General features: G+C 35.3%; 1 protein-coding gene across 2 annotated transcripts in view; it reads left to right on the forward strand.

Moving 5' to 3' along the window:
- Positions 1-21,357, forward strand: part of LOC149800564 (leucine-rich repeat serine/threonine-protein kinase 1-like) — a 231,780-nt gene that overhangs the window by 112,696 nt on the left and 97,727 nt on the right. For both annotated transcript variants that reach the window (XM_089954509.1, XM_089954510.1), the window contains 4 exons: positions 1,392-1,489; positions 6,110-6,210; positions 10,706-10,819; positions 11,697-11,711. In XM_089954509.1, the coding sequence (XP_089810635.1) occupies positions 1,392-1,489; positions 6,110-6,210; positions 10,706-10,819; positions 11,697-11,711 (328 nt within the window). The remainder of the gene's footprint in view (positions 1-1,391; positions 1,490-6,109; positions 6,211-10,705; positions 10,820-11,696; positions 11,712-21,357) is intronic.

Here is a 21,357-nt window from a genome sequence, read left to right on the forward strand (position 1 = left end):
GAGTGGTCTAAAGCGCTCTCCATTACAGATCCCTGCCATCTCACCTCTGTCTGCATGGGTTCGAGTCTCGGATTCAGCCAATGTGGGTATGTGAGAAAGCTTGTCAGTAGCTTTTCGTGGGTCAGTGGTTTTCCCAGGTTCATCCTCCACCATTAATACTGGCCGCCATGTATAGCCTATCGTGTGCTGAAAAATGGCATTAAACCCCACAAAAAATCAAAAGACTTGTAATAAATTTTAAGACCTGCTACAAATCACAACCAGTCAACTAATAACAAATCTCTAGATTTATCACAAATTTCAAGATTTATTCCAAATCTCAACCAGTTAACATCAAAAGAATACTGTATATACTCACTTATAAATACTGCAAACTGGACAGATCCTGCCAACAAATCTGGGTCTTGGCAGTTTGTTAACTGTAATCAGTAGAAGAAGCAATATGTACCCTGGTCTGTGCATACATTATGCTATGGCAGATCAGGATCTTTGTTGCTTCTAGTTTGATGAGACTTACAAGTGAGTATTTATGGTATAATAAAATCTGACAAATAACAAGACTTATTACAAATATCAACCAATTAACATCTAAAGACTTGTAACAAAAAGCTTAATACAAATTACATACTGTAGGTGATTTATAATGTAATTGCACCTGAAATGTAATTTTAATTTTACAACAGGGTTTATAATAGAGTTTGAGTTTAGCATAACTTCATTCTACCTTTCACACTTGAATTGTTTTATAAAAATGTTTTATAATTTATTTTTATGGTGAGTGGTACAATTTAAGAAAACATAAAGTTCTTTCTTTTTAATAGAAGATTAGATGTTAGTAAGTGATTCTGGTTATTTCACCTATTTAGTTACTCCAGAATTATTGTGTCAACATGGCTGCCACAAAATGGTAAGTCATATCGACATAGGATATCCACCAGAAGATTTCTTCTGATGGGTTGTTGGTGCTAAATGAAAATGGTACCAGGTTGATATCCAGTATGTCCACCACAGCAGCTAATTTGAAAATGTTGTTATTGTTGAAGAATATCAAAGATGGTTTCAACACTCCACTGTTTAAAGGAAGAGATAGATTTATTTTAAATTCCTGGAAATTCTTTACAGGCAATAGAGAATGGGTCCCTTCAAGGGGTTCTTGTTTGGACCTTTTGCCAGTGTAGCTTGGACTCACAGTGTATATAATATAACTGTAATAGCTTTGATTTATATTAAAAAATGTTCTCAGATTATTTGTTTACATTTCCATAAGGAAAAAATGTTTGTTCAGTACAGCATTAATTCATCAACAAGACAGAGGTTGACATAAACAAACCATTACCTCTAAATGCCTACAAACATGTAAAATGGGTTTTCTTTTTTATTACTTGAATCAGGAATCCAGGCATAAAGAGTCTTCCAAATGAGTTGGGTCTGCTTCAGAACTGTCGCACTCTGCATCTGGAGGGATTGCAGATAGATGGTATTGACACAGGTCAGTATGCCCAAATGGCAGAGGTGTGATAATACAGCTTGTTGTACTATCATGTACAGTCACGTCTCATAATGTACATGTTTCATTTTGTTGAACATCATTAAAGCCTTGACTTGATGCTAGAACTATTGGTAAATATTGTCAAAAAACTGTTGGAAATTTGATCTCACATCTTGGGATGGGGCTATTTTGGATATTACAGATTTTTACATAAATTTCTTTTTCAAGCATACTACCTGGTCATCCTGTGCCTTTCAAATCCAGCTTGCCCAGCCAGGTAAGATGCTCTGTGTGGGTTTTTTTTGGTGTGGTGCTTGTGCTAGCAACAAAAGTGCTCTGAGATTGTTTGCATTGCCATAGTGGAGGTTGGACTAGAGTGATCTTCTCCATGATAGAGGAATAGCTGCCAAATCCCATCAGTCATCAGTTACTATTTTTGCTTGATCCAGGCCAGTTCACTGTTTACAAGGTTACACAAATACAGATCTACTTTGTGCCCTTTCATCAGCTTATTGATTCCTTGGAGTTTTCTTGACAGGGAAGTATGCTGCATCTATTTTACTGTTTAATCTTGTTTTGTGAATATATGTTCTTCAGTTCACTAACTTGGTCATGTGATTATCTTGTCAGAACCATCTTAATTGCCTGTGTGACAGTCTGTTATTGTCATGGTTTCTGTGTGAGTATAAGAACACAATGGGCAGGATTATTTGGTTGGGTGCAAGCATTTTAAGCTTGCTGGGGACTCTCACCCTACCAGTATTATGTGATATGAGCTCATATTGCTCTGAGGAAGATTGGCAGCCATCACAGCCAAATGCTTGACCCTAGCAAAATAGAGAGCCAAAAAATGTACACTTAAATATAAGGATGGCATTGCAAGGTTTGCACTGTCTTGAAAAAATATTTAAAGTTTGGTGGTTACCTTGAAACATACCCGAGTTTAAGGTCATTTCTAAAACTCACTGGAAAAGTGCTTTAGACCACTCAGTTGTCTTTGAAATGTACTTGAATTTGGAAACAAAAATATATGTTGTTGAAAATACATCAGTGAATTGATAAAAATGTCAAGCAAGAAAATAAAAGGTCTGTCAAAAGTCAAATCATTCTGAAATTTAATTCAGTGGTGGTCACTCACATATTCATTAAGACATGATTGTTTGATCACATATTGGCTCATTTTGTATTGGCTTCGTTTGGGATTGTAAGCACTGCATGATGTAATGAGTGGATATTGTGTTGATGGGGCTGTTAAGGAAGATCAAAAGCTGGTTAAGTTCATTGCTATAGGAAGCATATTTTCAAGCATAAATTGACATAAGCACTATACATACTGTATATACGGGTAAGGCCAAGTAGTAAACAAAGAGCTCTGTGTTGTGTTTGTTGAACAACTACATTATTGGTAGCTGCAGTCACAGGTTTTAAAGAAACAATAGCCTGAAGAAAAATATACAGAGTGAAAAATGGTCATCAGATTACTTCTCTGATCAATTCTGACACTGGTACCAGCTTATCACGCTATAAAAGAAGTCTGGGGTTTTTTTTTCCTTCAGGCTGTTGCTTTGTTTTTAAGATTACGTTTTTGTCAGCCACTTGTGGCTATGTTACACTGCTGGTAGGAGCAATATTTTCAATCTACATGCTGATCATGGTAATAAAAAATCAGATTCCCAGAATGGGATTTTCTGGCCCTGTTGCACCTAAAACCGCTCAAAACAGTCACATGATACAGCATTGTGTTTGCTGAATAAAATCTATAAAAAAATACAATTACAGGACAAACTCGGGTACAAAATCACTGGGATCTGACAACTCTTCTAAATATGTAAATGTATTTTGATCTTAGCTCTGAAGTTCCTACCATCAGTATAACTAGGGACTTGTAGAGCTAAAATAAGCTTACCATCAGTATAACTAGGGACTTGTAGAGCTAAAATAAGCCCACCATCAGTATAACTACGGACTTGTAGAGCTAAAATAAGCTCACCGTCAGTCTAACTAGGGACTTGTAGAGCTAAGATAAGCTCACCATCAGTCTAACTAGGGACTTGTAGAGCTAAGATAAACTCACCATCAGTCTAACTAGGGACTTGTAGAGCTAAAATAAGCTCACCATCAGTCTAACTAGGGACTTGTAGAGCTAAAATAAGCTCACCATCAGTCTAACTAGGGACTTGTAGAGCTAAGATAAGCGCACCATCAGTATAACTAGGGACTTGTAGAGCTAAGATAAGCTCACCTTCAGTATAACTAGGGACTTGTAGAGCTAAAATAAGCTCACCATCAGTATAACTAGGGACTTGTAGAGCTAAGATAAGCTCACCATCAGTCTAACTAGGGACTTGTGGAGCTAAAATAAGCTCACCATCAGTATAACTAGGGACTTGTAGAGCTAAGATAAGCTCACCATCAGTATAACTAGGGACTTGTAGAGCTAAAATAAGCTCACCATCAGTATAACTAGGGACTTGTAGAGCTAAAATAAGCTCAGCATCAGTATAACTAGGGACTTGTAGAGCTAAAATAAGCTCAGCATCAGTATAACTAGGGACTTGTAGAGCTAAAATAAGCTCACCATCAGTATAACTAGGGACTTGTAGAGCTAAGATAAGCTCACCATCAGTATAACTAAGGACTTGTAGAGCTAAAATAAGCTCACCATCAGTATAACTAGGGACTTGTAGAGCTAAAATAAGCTCACCATCAGTATAACTAGGGACTTGTAGAGCTAAAATAAGCTCACCATCAGTATAACTAGGGACTTGTAGAGCTAAGATAAGCTCATCATCAGTATAACTAGGGACTTGTAGAGCTAAAATAAGCTCACCATCAGTATAACTAGGGACTTGTAGAGCTAAAATAAGCTCAGCATCAGTATAACTAGGGACTTGTAGAGCTAAAATAAGCTCACCATCAGTATAACTAGGGACTTGTAGAGCTAAAATAAGCTCAGCTGGAACACTAAGTAAATGAGCTTTGAAGTCTCATAGAAAATGTGAAAGAAGAAGTGAAATAGGACATTCAGAATCAATTTAGAATAGATGTGTAAACATGAAAATGTCTAGGAGATATAAACACTGACAAATACAAGTGATAATTCCCAAACTGATGTAGCTGAGATAAATGCTCCTCAACCACCATGCCTCAAAGTCCCTGCAGTAGTTTTTACTGGGGCCTACTTTAACAAAAAATGTTTCTCACCTTTGCTTAGGAATGAAATTGATTTTGATATTTTATGGACTCTACATATTGAAGTTCTTCATGTTTAATACACATTTAATTATAATGCATGCAAATCGGACTTTTGTCCTTGAAAAGTCCTTGAAAATCCTGATGAAATATCTCTACATCAGAACTGAACCATCCTCAGTTGTCACAACAAGAACATATTGTCATGGCACAAACTCTCAGACCAGTATCAGCATAGTATGTAGCCCAGGTGGATCAGCTGTGAATATTCTGTCATCACAAACATACCCTGTTTCTGATTATGATGATCATTTGGTAGAGAGAGCCAGTAAAATATTAGGGCTGCAGACACCATTTGGCCCTAGACCACATCCATTCCTGCTCCAGCACAGCCCTCACTTGTGCATAGCAATACTGGGACAGGATATGGTGACCTATTTTTCTGGTATTACATACTAAGGGAGACAACTCACAAAATCCAATAGATGTCACTAGGACAGAGCTCTAAAATATCTATATGATCGGCCACAGTGTAGAAAATAATATAAATAAAAGTATATACTTTATGAATACCAAGTTTATCAAGCCTGATGATACTTCTTGGACTGGTTTGATTTACTGATGAAACACAAGTCTCCACCTTTTTACTATCCAGTGTCAGTCTGTTCTTTATTTTAAATTCCAGCAGATCAGTCTGAGCAACATTGAACTGGGTTATATGGTAATCATTATATAGTTACACCTGAGGTGCTAAGCTTGTTGCTTGTGAACCAGACTGATCAAACTCTAGAAAGATTAATCATTACATAATTGTTCCTGTGACGCTTAGCTATTTGCAGTTTGATGAACCTCTAGCTGTTTATATGTAAATCATTACATAATTATACCAGGAGTGTTAAGCTTGATGACTGTGAAATAGCACAGAACATTGAAGGTTTGACACATGTGACTTTGTAACAATAATGACTTTGTAGCATTAATGGCTAGTAATAGTAATGACTAAGTAACTCTAATGACTCTGTAACTGTGTACAAATTAGAGGTGTTCTAGTTCAGCAATGTTTCATCCAGTGTTGGGAAATTTTCACTCTACGCTATAGCTAACATTTCAGTAAAGTGGTAATATTTTCAAAAATTCTTGATTATATAAGAAAAAAGATAATTAGTAGGCATTATTATATCAGTTGTGGTAATTTTTCAGTGACAGAGCTCTTAGTGCAATTCATTTTAACACTAGTTGCCAATAAAATGTCTTGATCATGTGAACCATGTCATGATTGCATGCTCCTCATCACATGATATGTGTTGACCAATCGGACCTGCTCTTAGAATAACTGTAACTGAATAATAGATATTTGTTGTGTGTATGAGTATATATATATATATATATATATATATATATATATATATATATATATATTCATTGCAGGCAATAAAAAGAAAACTAAAGAAATCCTACGCAACCTTTTGAATAAGCTGCGCAAATGTGAACCCTACTACAGAATGAAGATGGTTGTTCTGGGAAAGAAGGTATTTGTATGAGTTTACTTATAGATTATGGTCTTACAAATCTACGGGCTAAGAAATACTAGTTTGGGGCTACCATATATTAAAGTGTAGCCCAGTGACTATAATATCTATTTTTTGTCTTCTCCAGGTCTTACCAATAAAAATACCTTGTAAAGGATAATAGTTTAATGGCAATGACACATTTTCTTTGAACTCAATGGTGTCAGGTTGAAGTTGTTCTTAACCCACTTTAGGCATTTGATTTAGGCCTGGATACCAGGTTACTCTCCCGGTATCCACTGGGCTTCCATTAATGTTAGGCCTGGATACCAGGTTACTCTCCCGGTATCCACTGGGCTTCCATTAATGTTAGGCCTGGATACCAGGTTACTCTCCCGGTATCCACTGGACTTCCATTAGTGTTTGATATTTGTTGGATACCATATAATGCAATCCCTGATATTTTTCAGGTACAGTTCAGTAAAGTCTCACAAAATAAAATAATCTCTGAATGTTTACTACTGTATTCAACAATAATACCCACCTGATCCTTTTCAAAGGTATTACAGTATATAATCCTGTTTAAACGTATTACAGTATATAATCCTGTACAAAGGTATTACAGTATATTATCCTTTTCAAAGGTATTACAGTATATAATCCTTTTCAAAGGTATTACAATATATAATCCTGTTCAAAGGTATTACAGTATATAATCCTATTTAAAGGTATTACAGTATATAATCTAGTTCAAAGGTATTACAGTATATAATCCTATTCAAAGGTATTACAATATATAATCCTGTAGAAGATGGGTCAGCTGCAAACTGCATAGACCCAGATCTGCCTTCACATAATGTGCAAGCAGATCAGGATGTTTTGTAAGGAGTAATCAGTAGAATGAAAAACATAGAGTCTGATCTGCAGGCATATTATGTGACTGCAGATCAAGGTCTGTGTTGTTTGCAATTGGATTAAACTTGTACATGAGTATATACCATGTAATGTTAGATTTCAGGAGGTTAAAATTCATCATAATCAGTGTTTACAGTGTCATAAGCTTTGACCCTATCACATTTATATACATATTAGATGAGTTTACTCCCTTTGTCATTGTTGAGTGCTGTCTACTTTATGCAGGTTTTCATAGAAAATACAGGATTTTATGCAGGAGCTGCACAGTAATAACCTTTTCTGTCAGCATGCCTGCCTGCCTTTCCATCCATTAACACATCATATAACTAATACAGCTGTACAACATTACACTTGCCATTTGGTAGGTGAATTACCTATAGCTTGTAAAGGTTTTGTCTTTTCAGGTTCAGTTTTTATGGAGTTATGGCCCCGTTTTAAAACTGTTTTAATTATCCACAATAGCTTATCCTGCAGTTTTACTCTATGCATTGTCTCATAGATCTTGATGTGCTTTTTATGGGTTGCATCACCTTTGTAAGAAATATTTGATTGGCCATTTTTATGGCTTTCATTTCTGCAGTATAACTTTGCCGAAGTTTGTTGAATTTTGATTTAATTTGGCATGCAACTTTATACTGGTAGGATATTGTACAAGTTCAGTTTAAAGTATCATATACTTTTAAATTAGTGAGATTATCTGTGTACTGGATTTCTAGAATACTTGTCAATATTTGGATGGGTTATGAGCTGTAATGCTTGTTCTCCTAATGTCAGTTTCCCAGCTTCCAATTTTTATGGAAATTGAATAGACCCATAGAATAAATTCCAAATGTGTCCAATATAGATATTGAACAGGCCAATATAATAGATTCTAAAGGTCTCCAAAATGGAAATTGAACAGGCCCATGGAATTGACTCAGAAGGTGTCCAATATGGAAATTGAACAGACTCTAAAATAGATTATAAAGGTGTCTAATATGGAAATTGAACAGGCTCTTTCAATAGATTCTAAATGTGTCCAACATGGAAATTGAACAGGCTCTACAATAGATTATAAAGGTGTCCAACATGGAAATTGAACAGGCTCTACAATAGATTATAAAGGTGTCCAATATGGAAATTGAACAGGTTCTAGAATAGATTCTAAATGTATCCAGTATGGAAATTGAACAGGCTCTACAATAGATTCTAAATGTGTCCAACATGGAAATTGGACAGGCTCTACAATAGATTCTAAATTTGTCCAACATGGAAATTGAACAGTCTCTACAATAGATTCTAAATGTGTCCAACATGGAAATTGAACAGGCTTTACAATAGATTCTAAATGTGTCCAACATGAAAATTGAACAGGCTCTACAATAGATTCTAAATGTGTCCAACATGGAAATTGAACAGGCTCTACACAATAGATTATAAATGTGTCCAACATGGAAATTGAACAGGCTGTACAATAGATTATAAAGGTGTCCGATATGGAAATTGAACAGGTTCTAGAATAGATTCTAAATGTGTCCAATATGGAAATTGAACACTGCTCTACAATAGATTCTAAGTACCAAAAGAAATGTTTGAGAATTATTAAATTGAGTAAATATATAGATCGTGAATTTGTGGTTTGTAGTGCATCATATGCTTAACTTAGAAAGGACTCGGAATTATCAGTGGACTACACAGCAAACATATAGAAACACAGGCAAAAAGTCTGTAAGGAAATGATAAAGAATGGAAATAACAGACACTATGCTACTGTTAAATATGACAAACTGTATATTGATGATCATGTGTATAGTTAGGACGATAAGGGCAATATTGTTGAGGTTTTTTTGTTGATATAAATAGCTCATACTGCATATAGTGTGAAAGCCAGTCAAACATATAGAACATAACAAACACATTAAATATTTCTACAAAAGATTATCTTCAGAAATGGTCATTGTTGGGGTCATTACTACTGATTATGTACTACTCCTCATGTGTCCATCTTGGTGATTTTGAGTTTGAGACCTCTGTTCTAATGGAAAGTTGTGTCTAAATCCTTGAGAGAGAATCCCTCAAGAAGTGAGCTAGTACAAAATTCACTTTTATCCAGGCTGGAGTCAGATGTTGACACTGGAAGGGATGTGTTATGTATATTTGATTTAATTATATCTGATTTAATATATATTTATTTCAATTTAATTGTTTGTCAGTTTGTTTTTTTTTCATTACATGCTGTTGTAATGTAAATTTATTCACTAGAGATGTTACTTTTTCCAGAAAATAATTTGACCTTGACCGTTTGTTTTATAAACACACGATGTTGATCTAGATCCTGACCTTGATTCAAAATTAGTAGCGACCACATAAATAAGTTCTGTTTCTTGGTTGTTGTCGAGGTCATGATGGGACTATGTGTTTAAGATGATAACAATGTTTATTCCTTAGAGTAAAATGATTGTTTTTTGTCAGGGCCACACTGGGTGTACATGATCTTTAACAAGTACATAGTTTCTACGAGGTTCTAGAACATGACCATGTGACCCCCTTTTTGCATTTTAGAAGACGATATAACTTTTGTTTTCTAGAGTTATTTTCAGTAGAAGCTGGGCTTTTTCTTACTCTGGAAGTTGTATGTTGTGCTGTTTGGAGTTATTTCAAATTACTTGGATTCAAAAAGGATTAATTCTTTTTTCCTGAAAAATACTTGCGCTCATGTGAAATTGTTGAATAAGGACAGCTTTTATAAATATTTATTCAGCTTTCCAAAACTGGAGGATAATTCTTATTTCTACAAGGAACCGTAGACTTTAACACTACAGGTTACAGCATACGTCATTGTCTTCCATCTTGGATTCTTCATTGAGATTTGAACTTGAAATCAGTATAGAACATTTTGTTATTAGGACTTCAAAAAATTTATTCGTGGATTATTCTTGGATTATTTTTGGATTTGAATCTATAAAACCATAAGTTTATGTTTTCCATTTTTACAGAATTTTCAGGGAAATAAATTATTCTATTTTTTCAGAGCTTGTTGTTTTCACTCCTTGTGTTACTGTTTATTCGAGCCTAAACAAGTAACATAAGAGATGATTTGTTCACTATGGTTTGAATCAAAATACCAACTTAAATACTTACAAAATTATTCTCTGGAAATTAAATAAATACATATCAAAAAACTATTATTAGAAATCTTGATGTGCTTAGTATTATATTAGCCTTGAGTTTTATATATCTAGATAATATGAAGTTGCCATTTTGGTTGTAAGATTTCCAACAGAACAATGATGCCATTAATAGTACAGAAATTCAAGATCCATTTAGGGGGAAAATTCTCCACACATGAACATATTCACTTGAGAAATATTATTTAGATGAAAAAAAAAATTACCATGTTGTTTGCACAGGCAACTTTCAGAACAAAATCGACTTACATCCAGTCAGCTGGCCATCTTGTTTGAATAGCAGATTCTTGCCCATCACTTGTAACTGCATAATATAATAATTTAAAGTAGGTTCCTATATCATTTGTGCAATTTATTTTCTCTCTTTAGATGTTGTACAAAAAACCAATTCCTGAATTTTAAAAAAAATGTAGTTATTCATTTATTTTTTTCAGGACAAGGGCAAAAGTTCATTGGTTAATTGTCTAAGGGAAAAAAAGCAGCCATTTCCAACAGACCATCCTGGCATTATGTTGGATGAAATCAAGTTTGTGTCACACAAAAAAAAGGTAAATTTTCTGTATGTTAAGAAAATTACACAATTTTCTTAATGTATAGTTTTAACGTGAGGTATGGTTGGTACCAAGTGAAAGTGGATATACAATGTGGCCCTCATAGTGGCCATCTTGAGAGTCTTGTTATTGCTATTCCTACTAAATATATTATATTGATTTTGGGTTGTCACTAAAAAATTTCTTATGATTAATAGCTAGTCTTAATGAAAACCAATCCTATCCAAAGTCATTTCAGAGGCTGAGCATGAATGGATTTTTATCAGTCTCAGTTTGTGGGTATTTGTAAAGAATATATTGAACAATGCCAATTAAGTACCTTGTTTTTTATATGCTATTTTGGATTAAACCAAACGTAGCATGGGGGTATTTCTTGAGTACCAGAGTACTAGAGATAGTTCAAGGATGTCTGGTTCAGGGTCAGTGGCCATGACTGAGTATTTTACTACACTTGTATTTTGTGAAGATGACTCAAATATATAAGAAAATATTTTTTGGGACAATTTTTTTTAGAATGTCTGAGGCAATTTCAATACTCAGTATTAAAAAGCATAAAATGAGAGAAGATTGGACTTCTTTGTTAATTCTTTTAAATTTTGTTTGTCCAGAAGAGCATTAGTTCCATCAAGTGACTCTTGTTCCTTAGTATACTTTAATAATTTAATGTTCCATACCTTTCTGTAACTGATTTTTTTAAACGTAATTTAGTAACTAGATTTGGTATTACTGTGTAATCTGATGAATTAAATGCAATTCAAAGAAGCAAGTTTGCTGTTTTAGCTGAGTGTTTTTTTAAGAAATTTATCTTTAATCCATTCATATTTAGTAGCTTTTTTTCATATATTAGATTTAATTTGTTCTACTTTCTTTCAAGTTCCTGGACTACATGGTAAGATATGTGTGGATTTCTCATATAAAGAGTTTTTCTTTTCATTGGTTTATCTGGCCGTGAGGCCAAGAAAGCTTATGTGTAACTGTCATTCATTGTGGTGTTCTTCTATTTTCAACTTCTTCTCAAAGAGGACTGCTTCAGTGGCCTAATGGTTAGATTGTCTGCCTTGGTTGTGGGAGGTCGTGGGTTCCAATCCCCGGCTGAGTCATACCAAAGACTTATAAAAATGGTACTAACAGCTGCCTTGCTTGGTGCTCAGCATTAAGAGGTTAGTGTTAGGACTGGTCAGCCTGGTGTCAGGATAATGTTACTGGGTGGGACATCATGCAACATGTCTGCGGCATGATGCCCCAGTGCTAGACATCACTGTAAACTGCCACACTGCAGACATTGTAGCGATATGACTGAAAAATTGTTAAAGCTATGTTAAAAATCCAAATCACACACACACACTCTTCTCAAAGACTGCTGGGCCAATTTCAATCACACATTGCAGGGGTGTTCCTTAGGCAATGCTCTACCAAAGTTGTGTCCCCTTCCACGCAGTGATATGGTTTCCATTTTCCATAGCTTCCAAAATGGAAAACTTTTTTTTTAACTTCTTGTTCAGATTGGCTATTGATCAACTTGCTGGGAATACTGCTTAAGACATACTCAGTCAAAATTCAAAATGGTTCAAAATTTCAATGACTTAAGTGTTTTCTAAGGCATATTCAGTCAGATCTGTTTAATGGGTGGCTCCCCCTCAATATTCTGGCTTCATTAGCAGCCTGATGGAAAACCTTTTTAGCATCAATGCAGTAAAAGGTTTATATGATCAAAATATAAAAAGAAATTGTACTGTCTATGCAATTTAAAAAATGTGGAATACTAGACATACTGATTTCATGAAATATTATATATTAAAAGCAGTCCACCTAATCTTTGGGTTCCAAAATTGAGAGATATTCTAATCAATCAAGATTATTTTCAGTAAGGACTGACAGTAGTGTATCGAAATTCCAGAGTGATCTTGTTGCGAATCAAATGATAATTAACAGTATGTATTCATTTATCGTTACAAAATAATTCAAAATATTATAACCTATTGTCTTGTATTTGTCACACATTATTTTTGAATATTGCAGTTATAATAATGATCCTATAATCACATGTCAGACACTTTTCACACATGCCAATAATGGTGCCAAATGGGATGTAGTGAAATATATTTGGTCCAAATCCAGCTTTTGGAAAAGTTTCGATTTTATAATAAATAGTCATGTCATTGTTCAATTATTTACTAGCATACGTTAATGAGTTAGATATATTCCATTATAAGACAGTAAATAATAAATAATGATAATAATAATGAGGACTTTGTATAGTGCCTAATCTTTAGAAGCTCTAAGCGCTTTACAACATTAGACAACACCTATAAGATAAAAAACATATAATGATATGATTACAAAAACAAACACCATAAAATTAGAAAACATAAAAAAACATGCTGAGAATATTTAAGGTAGGAAACATTATTAGGTCTTTAAGTTTGTTCTTGCAGTCGAAATAAGTGAGTTTTGAGAGTACTCTTGAATGGGATCACTGTGTCTTTGTGTCTAAGTTCAGTGGGCAATTCATTCCACGTTGCTGGGCCCCGGTATGCAAAAGAACGCTGTCCATATGACTTTGTTTTCATAGTGGGAATAATGAGTATATGACTGTCAGAAGAGGAGCATAAGTATCTTGCTGGCGTATACACATGGGTGAGGTCGGATAGGTATGTTAGACTAGAGTCCAACTGAAACGTAGCACAGAGAACAAATTTTGTGTTTGATTCTGGATCGAATGGATAGCCAGTGTTGGGTACAGAGCAGTGGGGAGGTGTGCTCTGATTGTGGTACTCTAAGTATGATCTGAGCAGCTGTGTTTTGAATTTTTTGAAGTTTCTGGAGCAGATATTGAGATGAACCAGACAGAATTGAGTTACATTAGTCCAGTCTTGAAAGTACTAATGAACACACAAGTGTTTTAGTGGCATCAACTGAAAGATATTTGTGAATTGAGCTGATGCATCTCAGCTCAAGATATGCAGCCTTGCATATGTCCATGACATGTTGGTGCAATGTGAGAGTACTGTCCAGAGTAACACCTAGGTTTCGTACTGATTGTATGAATTTAATGTTGGCGTTGCTGATATTTATTGTTTGAGGTAAAGGATTTGACTGAGAAAGTCTTTGTGTTGTGATCAGAATGGCCTCAGTTTTATCATCATTCATCTGCAGCTTGTTACATGTCATCCATGATTTCACATCAGAAATGCACCCCTCTACACCTTGGATGGTAGCATCAACTTGAGTTGGGTGGCTAGATTTGTATATTTGGGTGTCATCAGCATACAATTGGTGAGACACTGGATGATGATCTATGACACTTGAGAGCGACGGAGTGTATAGAATGAAGAGAACAGGTCCAAGAACAGACCCCTGTGGAACACCACAACATAGATCAACTGGGCTGGAGTGTATTCCATTTGCAGATACAATTTTTGTCCTGTTGACCAAGTAGGACTTGAACCACAGTAAGGCTGTATCATGAATGCCAAATACATGCTGGAGATGGTGAAGTAATATATCATGGTATATTGTGTCAAATGCTGCAGACAAATCAAGGAGGGTGAGGACTGTAATCTTTCTACTATCCAACGCAGAGAGAATGTCATTAACTACTTTTAGAAGAGTAGTTTCAGTACTTTGGCAAGGGCGATATGCAGATTGTACATTGCTAAAAAGACTGTTTGAATTTAGATGAGATACAAGCTGGGATGGCACAACCTTTTCTAAGATTTTTTATATGAATGGGAGATTAGAAACTGGGCTGTAGTTCTTTAAATCGTTATGATCTAGTGTTGGTTTCTTCAGCAGAGGCTTTACAATGGCAGTTTTGAAAAATGATGGGAATTCCCCGGATGAGAGAAAGGTATTAATACCATCAGAAAGTGAAGGCAATACTGGATCTAAGCACTCAAGCAGCAGTGATGTTGGAATTGGATCAAGTTCACATGACTTTGGTGCACTCTTCATCAGGATTGTACGTACAAAATCCATAGAGACAGGTTCAAACGCTGCTAATGGTTGCCGCTCAAATTCTGTATCCCATCTGTATGGTGATGATGAGTCAGTTGAAATTGTGTTGTCAAGCTTATCTCTAATGGTTTGTACTTTGTCATGGAAGAAATTTGAAGACATGTCCAGAAGGTCGACTGGAGAGAAGATAGTTGGAAGTGGTGTAGATTTGTTCCTTGACATTAGGTTGTTAGTAATCTCGAAGAGCTCTTTGCAGCTGGAACTTTCCATGATCTTAGTTGTGTAGTGGGCTGATTTTGCTGCATGGGCTATATTTGTGACATTCTTCTTAGCGGCTTCATAGATTTGCTTATGAATAGTGAGTCTGGTGGAAAGCCAAAGCCTCTCAGCTTTACGGCGGTCTCTTTTAGCAGTGTGAAGCTGGTCCCTAACACTGCTATACCATGAAGAACACTTTTGAATTGATACTCTGCACTTGGTAGCTGGGGCATGTTTGTCGAGCAATGAACGCAGGTAGTTATCGAGTTGTTCTGCTGTAGGAGGTAAGCAAGTTGTTAGGTTTGCTTTGATGTCGTGCATTTGTTTGGTTCTATTTATCATACGGAGGTTTCTCTTAGTAGCAGATAAAGGTGGAGGGTTAGGGACTGATACGTCAAGATGGCATATAATGCAGAGGTGATCTGATGCAAGGTCATGCCATACCAGGGAGGACCATATAATGTTATCATCAGGTCTATGAAGAATCCAGTCTAAAATGTGACCATGTTTATGGGTGGGTTGGTTAACTGACAGTTTGAGGTTGAAAACATTAATGGAATCTGTGAGTTTTGATGTGTTTGGGTTTCCAGGACAGTCAAAGTGAAAGTTGAAATCTTCAAGAATAATCAGGTTGCCACCTATCGAATGTCCGTACTCCAGGAGATTCGGAAACTGCTCCAAAAAGAGAGATTTAGGCAGCTTCTTTTTTCTACTAGGAGGAGGGCGGTATAGGCAGAAAAAATAGACTGACCTTTGCTCCAGTGTGAGTGTGGTTTGGACTAGTTCAAACGATGTGTGGTCGAAATTGAATGTTGTGGTGTGTTTAAGACGTTTGATCATGGAGTTCTTTGTGATGAGAGCAATTCCACCTCCATGAGAGTTACGGGGGAATGACTTGATGGAGTAACCAGTGGGTGTTAGATCCGCTCACTTGGGCTCATCGCCTGAATTTTTTAGCCATGTTTCTGTCAGGAAAAAGATGTCAATATTCAGGTCGTTGATAAAATTAACTATTTCTGTGCGCTTTTCCGGTGGTCCTACTGACTGGGCATTGAATAGTGTAATACGCAGAGGTATGTCTTGGATAGTTGACACAAAGGTTGACAAATTAATAGGGATTTGAATGAGGTTATCTAAATTAATGGTCAAAATTGTTGAGCCGAAATAAGGGAGATAACTGGAATTCTTCTTCCTGTTCTACGCCGGCCAGCTTTGAAACAACCCTTCTTTTTTTTGCTTTTGTTTACATTTAGGTAATGATGAATGTAGTTCCAGTTCATTTAGTCTAGAGCACAATGTAGTGTGGAGAGCCAATAAGTGATCATTTAAAGCAATTAATGAGGGTCCATCATAACAAAAACGGGTTGACTGGCGAGTATCACAAGATGGCGGTTTGTTAAAAAACACTGGAGCAAGACAGCTGAGATAAAGTCTAATTGTTCTCATTTCCAAAACAAGGAGATGAAGAAACACATACGAATTGAGAGCCAATACATAATGAACACAATAACATAGATGAAGACAGGCAGCAAGCACAAATATCATGAAAACGGCACTAAAAAATGGAACAGCTGCTTCAAGCTGGTTAAGTGATAGTGGCCATCTTGTTTTCATCCTTTTCAGGAAAGTTGTATTTTTCTCTTTGAAGTTTGCTTAATTTCTCAAGTCCACTAAAAGTTTCATATTTGTAGAGTGAGTGTGTTTTATGTTTAAAAGTTACTCTTGGATAAATATCTTCCCCTGGTGTTTGTATCCCTCTCAAAGTTTCCCTACCTATATTATTATTAGTGTAGCTAGTAAAAAATTGTAGGCTTCATTGTCAACACTTCCTAATTTTGTCAACATGCTCTTTAATTTCAAACAATGTTTTTCATAGGGTGTCAGATATTGTAGTAAATCATCCCTCTTAAGTGTTTAGATTACAACATATGAAACAATTAAAATACACATACCAAATTCATCTGTTATAAGCAAGGGATTTAAATATTTTATAAAAGTCAACATGCCCAGGGCAACCTGACTGGAAAATTTAACTTAGTGCCTTTGAAAATTTTCTTGTATCGTGTACTCTGTCTAAATTTTTTTGACTTGCCCACAAGCTAGTGCCTGGCAAATTTGAGCTAGCCTGAACTAACTTTGAACTTGTCCCAGTTGTCAGGCAAGTTGATTTGTAAATCCCTATGTAAGGTATTGACAATTTAATTGTTGGAAGGGTAGGGATCTGTATTTTTCTGTTGAGCTGATATATTTTATTTCTTTTATCTCAAGATAATTAATTTAAAAACTAAATATAATGTGGTGTTACTTTGCTATATGTCAGAGCAAGATATTTTTTCAACTATTGACAGATGTAAACTTTTAAAAAGTGCTAGATCCCAGCCTCAGAATATTGAATTGCTGATGCCAGATATAACTGCAGTATACCGTTGTATTTATCACAGTATTATAAAGAAAAACCACAGTACACTGCAGTACAAACTTTTTAGTGGTACCCAATTCTAATGCCCATTAATCTCAAATAAAATTGTTTTAACTAATTGTAAAATAACAGAGCCATTCCTCTAATTTTTAGCATTACTAGTCATAGACTCATCTGGCATTCATTAGCTCAAGTTTATTATCCCTAACCCTTCTAAACTACTTGGAGGATTATCACAAACCTTTAAAAATACATTGAACCCAAGGTATAGGTAGTCCTATATGAAACCAGTGATTATCTGACATGATCCAGTATGATTGCCATGGTGATTAGCTTGAAAATCTTGTCATTGCTAGTCCTCCTAAAAGGCTATTTATGTCAAACTGGTGTTTTCACTTTCTTAGCATGTCATATCATCCTAAATGAAAATAGTGGTTTTCTGTTAATCCAATGTGGCTGCCGTGGTGGCCAGCTCAAGAATCTTTTTATTGTTACACTTCCTGAATGGCTGGTCACATCAACAGGAGGTTTTCACTGCAATATGGTTTTCAGTTGGTTCTGAATAAAAATGATGACCCATAGACATACATACCAACCATTACACTTTTACATAATCATTTCACTGTTTTTCATAAATTATGCCTTATGCCTGCCTATACATGGATTACGCTTTTTTTGGTATATTGCACTCTAAAAAAACATCAGTAAGTTGTTTTCTCATTTTTATTAACATCCCAGAGATCATATCCAAAAAATGATGGCTTGTATGTAACTATGATATAAGAGGACGCTTGGCCGTAGACTTGCATGCACTTTCCTAACAGTATTAATATGCTCTGTTTATATAGCAGCTGTCCTATTTCCAAGAAACGTACTGATTTATACCTTCCGACCTTTGACCTTGGATTCATTGTTATGATTCATGTTTGATCGAGAACTAATCTATAGTGTGCTTAGGTCATGTCAAATGGCTTTTGTAGAAGAGCAAAATAAACCTGCATGTACTTTCCTATATTAGTATATTCTATTTGTAGCAACTATACTGCAAAACTCAAAGAAAACAGACTGGTTTTCTACTTTTGAATCTTTGGTCTCAAATTCTTTGTTCTGATTCATATTTCATATTGAACCAGTCTATAGTTACCTGCAGTCAAATGCATTTTAGTTAGTGTGTGTTAGAGCAAAAATGTTGTCAAATAATTTCACAGATAGCTCAGAAAAAGACAAAATCATCCAAAGATTCAAATTTTTTTAATACATGGCTGACATAATACACCATTCCATTCTAGGGTAGCATAACACCCATTGCAGGCTGTATGGAAAGGATTTTGATATTGATCATGGTAGTAAATTTGATGTGGAAAAACTCTTGAAGACAAAGAAACATATCGAATGAGCTCATCTCACTTAACTCCCAATACTAAGGCAACTTATTTTTTTCATCATAATGTGGACACAAATGTTATAAGTGCAGGGGTTTTTATTTACCAAGTTCTTGTCTACCTTGGATCATCTGGAAGGAGAATTCCTGAAGTATCAAGTTGGCATTCTACCTGACAGTGTACTTCATGCAGACAGAGTTGATGTGCAATGACACTTTTATTTCCCTGCTAAAAGACCCAACCACTGAAAATATATATTTCCTCTTCTTTTTATCAGGTTATGAAAGGAATATTGCTTCTTTACCATTCTAATGCTGGCTGAGAGATTGTTCAGTATTGTTAACAAAACTAAAACTGAATTTAAATCCAGGCTCAGTAACCCTGTTCTTAGTGCTGTACAGTCATGGTCACAGCTGGCAAAAAGTGTTTTGAATTGCATCTTGACAGTATGTTGCTTTCTAAAGCTAAAAGTGCTGCATACAAAAACGAGAAGCAATAAATGATGTTAAAAGACCAGAGGGGAAGTAAATCTTTTGTACAATTGTTCACTGAATTTGAAGCATGTTATATGTGGATTACTCTTGTTCTGCTAGTATTACTCATTTTGTCCATTTTCACTTTTGCCTAGCCCATGGATTGGCATGTATGCATAGATATCCAAGATGGCCACCACAGTGGCCATCTTAAAAATCTTATTGTTACTGCTAAACTGAAAGGATTGTCATATTGATTGATATGGATTGTACCAAAGGAAAGTCTTATTGATTGTTTTGGATTTTACCAAAGGATGGTCATATTGATTGATATGGATTGTACCAAAGGATGGTCATTTGGATTGTACCAAAGGGTGGTCATATTGATTGATATGGATTATACCAAAGGATGGTCATATTGATTGATATGGATTGTACCAAAGGATGGTCATTTGGATTATACCAAAGGGTGGTCATATTGATTGATATGGATTATACCAAGGGATGGTCATATTGATTGATATGGATTGTACCAAAGGATGGTCATTTGGATTGTACCAAAGGGTTGTCATATTGATTGATATGGATTATACCAAAAGATGGTCATATTGATTGATATGGATTGTACCAAAGGATGGTCATTTGGATTGTACCAAAGGATGGTCATATTGATTGATATGGATTATACCAAAGGATGGTCATATTGATTGATATGGATTGTACCAAAGGATGGTCATTTGGATTATACCAAAGGATGGTCATATTGACTGATATGGATTATACCAAAGGATGGTCATATTGATTGATATGGATTGTACTAAAGGATGGTCATTTGGATTATACCAAAGGATGGTTATTTTGATTGATGTGGATTTTACCAAAGGATGGTCATTTTGATTGATATGGATTGTACCAAAGGATGGTCATATTGATTGATATGGATTGTACCAAAGGATGGTCATATTGAAGCATATGGATTATATCAAAGATGTTGTTTTGATTCCTAATTAAAATAGTCCAATCTGACATCAAAGGTATCCAAATAGTCCAAACATAAAAATGAGGTTTTCACCAAAGACTTCTTACAATGTCAGATTGGTTCTGAATGAAAATGGTGCCTGATGAATTTGATCTTAAAATCTAGTTATCACTACTCATTATGAATGGATGGTCTTATCAGCTTGAGCTTTTCTCTTGAAAACTGCATATAGTGTCTAGTTGGCCCTAAATGAAAATGGTACTGAACTGACATTCAGAATGACCTTGAAAATCATCTTAACTCTACTCCAACCTTGAAAATCATCTTAATTATACTCCAACCTTGAAAATCATCTTAACTCTATTCCAACATTGAAAATCATCTTAACTCTATTCCAACCTTGAAAATCATCTTATCTCTACTCCAACCTTGAAAATCATCTTAACTCTATTCCAACCTTGAAAATCATCTTAACTCTACTCCAGCCTTGAAAATCATCTTAACTCTACTCCAGCCGTGAAAATCATCTTAACTCTATTCCAACCTTGAAAACCATCTTAACTCTACTCCGACACCTATGAATGGTCAATCAAAAATTGGGATGGTCTGGCATCTAGTATAGCCATCAGTATGAAAAAAACTTGTACATATCTTACAGGTTATGCATCACCTACTTAAAGGTTTAAAAGTGACTATTCACTTTACTTACAGGTCACTTACATATGAAGGATTAAGATTTTTTATGCAAATTAGGCATTTCACTTATAAATGAAATATACTGCACATTTAAATGAATTGTAACTCATTTGCTTACTACACTTACAAGAGCAAATTCCTGCTAAATTCATTGAATATGGGTTTAACAAAGCTGCAGTTATGTTACACTGATTTTTACACTATGGTAGCAATTCACTTACAGGTCACTTGTAACTGTCATAGATGAATGTTGTTGTTGTTATAGGGTTTAACGCCATTTTTTCAGCACAAGATAGGCTATACATGGCGGCCAGTATTAATGGTGGAGGAAGAACCTGGGGAAACCACGAGAAGCTACCAGCAAGCTTTCT

This window comes from Sinohyriopsis cumingii, chromosome 4, assembly GCF_028554795.1.
Source record: "Sinohyriopsis cumingii isolate HCF-2022 chromosome 4, ASM2855479v2, whole genome shotgun sequence".
In the NCBI taxonomy this organism is placed as follows: Eukaryota; Metazoa; Mollusca; class Bivalvia; order Unionida; family Unionidae; genus Sinohyriopsis; species Sinohyriopsis cumingii.